The sequence below is a fragment of the Miscanthus floridulus genome, chromosome 2, assembly GCF_019320115.1.
Source record: "Miscanthus floridulus cultivar M001 chromosome 2, ASM1932011v1, whole genome shotgun sequence".
Classification (NCBI taxonomy): Eukaryota; Viridiplantae; Streptophyta; class Magnoliopsida; order Poales; family Poaceae; genus Miscanthus; species Miscanthus floridulus.
Genome location: NC_089581.1, coordinates 108,606,345 through 108,612,087, shown reverse-complemented (window position 1 = coordinate 108,612,087; position 5,743 = coordinate 108,606,345). Strand labels below are relative to the sequence as shown.

Here is a 5,743-nt window from a genome sequence, read left to right as displayed (position 1 = left end):
GTCGAGGAGAAAGGGGAGGAGTAGGGACCAGGGCGGAGGAGATCGCTAGAACAAACAGGTGGCGCGGCTAATGCCCGGAATGCCCTCGCGCGTCAGGGGTATCTACGGATCTTACCTGGGCCCGCGATTTACGTAAGCCATCAGGGCCTTGTTTACATCGTCGTTAGGGATTAGTATTTGACACTGTAGCACTTTCGTTTGTATTTGATAATTATTGTTTAATCATGGTCTAACTAGGCTTAAAAAATTCGTCTCGTAATTTACAATCAAACTGTGTAATTAGTTATTTTTTTTATCTACATTTAATACTCTATGCATGTGTCCAAAGATTTGATGTGATGAAAAAAAAGTGAAAAAACTTACCATCTAAACAAGGCCCAGGATTATCGGTGGCGCTCTTCGGGGACGTGGCGGTTAGGAAGTGACTCGATCGTCCAGCACGGACGAGACAGGCCACAGCTGGATCTGTTGAATGAAGGCCAAAACGCTATTATAGTTGTTAATTGCAGATTAAATATTGCTGTTAGGTAGACTTGTGTGTGAGTAAAATATTGCAAAAAGTGCTTAATGAATTGTTTCTAACTTCTAACAACACGGGGGCACACGGCACGTCGGCATACATGGATAGACCGACGTGTGGCGCGGGTGTTATTTGGTGGGCAGCACCGCCCCGTTGGTTGATGGGGTTGAGGCACTCCGCCATACAGCGCCGGTAGGGTGGACGCGACGAGGTCCTCCGCTTTATCCCCGAGCACGCAAAGGTGGCGCGCGCGGGCAGGATCGCTGGCTCGTAAACGATCGTAAATTTCTAGTTAGAAACAGTGTTTTTCTCTCATACTAAACCAGCCAGCAGTAAATAATCCACGATACGATACGGCCTCCCGAACATGCTGCAGCACGAGGAGCTCCTACGTGGTACGTCTAGCCCCACAGGACAGACCGTACTAGTGTTGCTTCCATTTTCCTGAGTTCTGACCTCATGTCTAGGACATTGGCATGCCACGGTGCCACCTCGCTCGCCCAGCCGAGGGACACCCGTTAGCATTGTCGCGCACCGACGCTAGCAAACCCGGAAGCCGCCGAGTCAAGTTTCGATCCGCGTATAAGCCTAACCACATTTTCTTTTACTAGATCATGTTTGTGCGTTGGAAAATGCAACATGAACAAAAATATGCTTGCAACAGGGGCAAAATACATGATAATTTTAAGTGTTCTTATTTAAGAGTGATGTTAATGATGGTGACCATGGCGAAGTCGGGGTGTGTTTTCTATCTCATATCATAGCCTCCTTAGAACTTGGCTATGCTCCATGATCTACTAGTGCATCACGCGCGCCATTGCGCGCGCCGGCCAATCGCCTGGTTAAGGCGCAGGTCAAAAACATGATTAATGTTTGCATGGAAACAATATTAGGAGCTTAATGTAGATGTGTGATGCACAAGAACTGAAAGATTTGAGTCTTTTTTATATTTAATACGGTAAAACCATTCAGAATTGTAAACATTAAATGATTGATGTGGTAGATGACATTTTCTAGCAAAAACATAGAAGCCAATGCAATAAGCTATTTCAGATCTTCACTCTGCATGAAAAATATTCTAAAGCCTCTGTTTTCATACCGACCATCAAGGTTTTTTTTTCCTTTGTCTAGAGTCACATAGAGATTAGAAATTGGAAGAAGTAAGGAAATGGCATTTACCTTACTCGTGTATTTGCTTCTTCGTTGCCTACACCCATGAAATCTGCATTTAAGCCATTAGCCATAAATTTAGCAGTAAGTTTATGTACAACAGTTCTTGGGAAAAACAATTTTATAATAAAAAAAGACAATTTGTGAACTGTGATGAGGCATCTGAGCTTGGTTGAATATGCTAAATCCATACAGAAGCAACTAACTAACTATTTCCAGATCTTAACATCGTACGTCCTTAATTTATACAGAATGTTTAATCTCTTGTTAAAATAAATATAATTGTCTCATAACCCACAAGACCGTGCTAGCTTCCTACTAGAAGGTTGAGCTACAAAAGGTACTCTATCTGTAGACAAATATATCAATGAGGAAACTATTCTATAAAGCAACTAAAACATGTAGATAAATGCTGATTTATAGTCTCGACACAGGATAAGCGTAGCTGCGGCAAGAGGGATGTTTACTGTTTTTTGATAAAAGCTCATCACCCTGATGATTGATCAAATAACTTGAACGGTTATTTAAATTGCGCACCTTATCAAAATATAAGAAGTGTATCATTAATTGACCCATACATGTATATAGAATCAAAGATTATAAAACAGACACGTCCAAAGATCTATACCTACTACATTATTGGCCAGTCCAAGCAACCAGACTCAAATATACCAAGCAAGAGTTCCCTGTGATAACAATATCATCGATAACAAAGTACCAAAAAACAGCAGTGCACATTCTATATTTGAAAAGGAATGGTACTATGAATTATCAATGTCCACAAACTCGGTACATGAGGTACTTTGTAGGGATAGATCATCAATAAGCAGTACTGGTATTAGGAATCTAGTGACACCATCAGAAAATTAGAAAAAGACAGGCTATGTGAGATTGAACCTATATGAGCAATGCACATTCTATATTTGAAAAGGGAAAATGGATCCTGTAAATCGATTTGAACAGGCTATTGACTAGGTGAATGTTTTGGGCATAGTAACAGGGAAAACAACAAAAGAAGTATGAATAGGCCATTTTCCTTGTTACTTGTCATGTCTTTAAAACTATAGAATCAGATTTTCATGCTCTGAAATAATTTACCTGAAGATATTCCAGATATGTAGTATGTCACCTGCACATGATCTACAACATCGAAGTATTTGACTCTTCCACTAGACCTTGGATTTATAGAAGTAAAACATGGTAGAAGAACATAGCAAAATATGGAACAAAATACAGACGAAACTAAAATATCTGAGTGAAGGCATTTAGCTAGGTAGGTAACAATATGGAAACATCAGTAAAAGGTAAAACTCCCAAAGTCACAGAACGATAAAGTCTCAGCAGCAACAATGTGCATAGGTCATCACCGGTAACAACAGGAATCCATGTGGCGCTAAACGAAGATAAGAAAGGAAGCAAACTAAACACTTGGCTCTAATCCCTCATCCATCTCCGGTAACAAATCCGAATAAATGAAGCTTTAAATCTAGCAAAACAAGCATTGTAGATGGAGAACAAACAGAGTAGGGGAAGTGGCCATAGCCATCCATACCTGGTGGCTGGGTTTCTGTGGACCAGGAGAGAGGCAAGGAGGGGGTGACCCGCCTCCGTCGCCGCGGAACCACGGGTGGAGGGGTGAGGCACCGCGGATCTGCCGCCAAGTTGAGCCATCGGCGCCACTGCCGGAGAGGAAGAGGCGATGCGTAGTGGGGGTCGTCGAGGACAGGCACCTAGGGTTTCATGGAGCAGAGGAGCAGGCGCGGAGCTGTGTAAGGAGGCCGCGTCGGGTGTTCCTAGATTTTAAGCTACAGTGCATATGGAAGCAAATAAGTTCCACTTGCATATAAAATATAAAGCATGTAAGTCTCTAGACAACCAGATATAGACTGCTGGTTAGAGTCAACAAACCTGGAATATGAAACCAAACTATCTGTGCACTCAATGGTTCAAAGTCGGGGTCGTCGGCTGAATTTGTCGAGTGGCCATATAGACTCCTAAAGAACTGGAAAGCTAAGTTTTTGGATGTCTCCAACATTCTTTCCTAAGTGAACTGTAAGCAACTCTAACTAACAGTGATTGAGGGGAGGAGGGCTGGGCATGGAGTGCACTTGTCACCAGTTATTGTAGCCCTTACATTTAACACTATACTAAATAACAAGGTCTCTTCTCCCACTTCCTGTCGTCTCCATTTGGTTCCACTATGTTTGCAAGGGCAGTTTGAACCAGTGTTTGTGAAATTCCCCTTGCAAGTAAGACAGGAAATTAGCTCACTAATTTGTCACACGCCATATAAAAAAAACAGACGGAGTACTAAATAGTAGAGTAAGTTTCTCAAACTGACCTCTGCAGACAACTGGAAAGTGACGGCCGGAGTCAATCGCTCCTCCAAAAGAGCAGAAACTACGCCATTGGTATCCAGTTTCCCCCTCAATGGACACTGCAAATTCGATAATCAATATATTTTCACCTAATATTCATGTGATCTCACTTAACTTGAATATCTTAAGGCCATAGAACAATATAAGTTCTTAGCCAAAAAGACCCACTTGATATTCATGTGACATAACCCAACTCATAAAAAATGGATGCTCTCAAGCGTTTTATGTAACACGTGCATTACACTAACAGCGTGAAGCATGGAAAAATTAACAAATGGGTGAAACTAACAAGGATACCTGTCTTAGCATATAATCATAACCAAAGCTTGCTGTTAGATCCTGTGTCATTTGATTGTACATGAAATCAGATGCAAGGGAAACCTGCACACAATCGGTTATATAATGAAGCTGCTATACAAGCGGAAAAAGATGTAAGCATTAAATATGACATGAAAAACAGTTATCTTTTCAGATACTTTGTGTACATAACTAAGCGCAACCACTCGAGTGGTTGCAATCTGGGCAGTCGCAGCCTGCACATATACGAGATACAGCCTCATCAGATACAGCTAAAAAATTTATTTCCCCAGCTTAATATATATATCAAACTATCCAATGCTTCTGCTAATTGTGAGTTTCCAAGATGAGTTCTGAGGCTCTTGTTACAGAAGTCCTAAAAAGATGCTAAACACAAGCAAGAAACTTGATTTATCAGGTTAACTAAGATAATATATGAGCCTAAGTACTTCTGGGGAAACTTCACTATGGTGCCGCTGTACATGGCATAAAGCAGCGTGCATGCATATTTTTTAGCTTCAACCAAGGAAGCGCGGTACTGGAATTTCATAGAAGCAGATCAAGGCTTTTAAATAAAAGAAGTGAGCAAGTATTTAACCTTATTGCTATATGTACAACAACTGAAATAACATGAGTTTATGAACACTTCTGAGCTTTTCCATCTAGGATTCCACAAACTGCCAATTGGTGGGCGAGAACCAACCGAGAAATTCGGGGCAGGAAGTAATTCTTTGTAACCCAGCAAACCCCCCTCCTAACTACTTCCATTATACCGATGGCCGGTGCCGATGCGGCGGGCGAGCTTGAGTTCCGGGTGCGAGGCGAGGTCGAAGGAGCTGCATCCCGGCCACCTGCGGGGGGCAGCGGGGGCCAGCTGGCGGACGTGCGCCACCGTGCCGGCCGCACACCGGCCATCGGTGGAGGCCATGCAGGCGGATGTAGTGGAGACGGGGAGGGCTCGCGCTGGATCCGGCTGCTCGCCGCAGATCCACCGGCTCCGTTGGCTGCGCGAGGTGGACGGCGTGGTCCAGCCTCAGATCGGGCGCCGGGAGGGGCCCCGCGAGCGGCCGCTCCAGATCCACCGCCAAGGTTGCTGAGCTGACCTCCCCGTCTTCATGCACGGGCACCACGGAGTTTCCTCCGCCGCCAGAGGGCTCCGGCGTGTCAGGGCCTCCCCTGGGTGGCCGCGCGGGCGTGGGGGCGACCGGCGATGGAGGTCCGAAACCCTAGGCCACGCGACCGGTCGCGTTGCGTCGCGAGGAGGAAGCGGCGTGTTGGTGGCTGTGGTGGAGGAGGAGGAGGAGAAGGAGGAGGGACGCCGCCGCCGCGCGGAGGGCGGGCCACACCGCTGAGGTCGTCCCGCGCCGTCGGCTGAGCC

General features: G+C 44.8%; 1 protein-coding gene across 7 annotated transcripts; it reads right to left on the bottom strand.

The window, feature by feature from the left end:
• Positions 1-1,322: 1,322 nt before the first annotated feature.
• Positions 1,323-5,229, bottom strand: LOC136539330 (uncharacterized). 7 transcript variants are annotated; one of them, XM_066531285.1, is made up of 6 exons: positions 4,545-5,229; positions 4,366-4,449; positions 4,032-4,127; positions 3,825-3,932; positions 3,243-3,420; positions 1,323-1,742 (listed from the first exon to the last, which is right to left on the bottom strand). In XM_066531285.1, the coding sequence occupies exons 1-6, from the start codon at positions 4,626-4,628 to the stop codon at positions 1,696-1,698; spliced, it is 597 nt and encodes a 198-aa protein (XP_066387382.1). In that variant the 5' UTR covers positions 4,629-5,229; the 3' UTR covers positions 1,323-1,695. The 7 variants fall into 7 exon arrangements, 1 of the variants encoding a protein (XP_066387382.1); XR_010779633.1 differs by having other exon boundaries at positions 1,323-2,227; positions 2,319-3,420; positions 3,825-4,127; positions 4,366-5,229; XR_010779635.1 differs by having other exon boundaries at positions 2,319-3,420; positions 3,825-4,127; positions 4,366-5,229.
• Between the last annotated feature and the right edge of the window lie 514 nt (positions 5,230-5,743).

Bases quoted from the DNA above. Each gene is read 5' to 3' on its own strand.
- LOC136539330 (XM_066531285.1), bottom strand. From the start codon at position 4,628: ATGAGGCTGTATCTCGTATATGTGCAGGCTGCGACTGCCCAGATTGCA. The intron at 4,450-4,544 runs GTATCTGAAAAG...GATTGTGTGCAG, and splicing joins CGCTTAGTTATGTACACAAA to GTTTCCCTTGCATCTGATTT. The intron at 3,933-4,031 runs GTCAGTTTGAGA...CTTACTTGCAAG, and splicing joins CTTTCCAGTTGTCTGCAGAG to GGGAATTTCACAAACACTGG.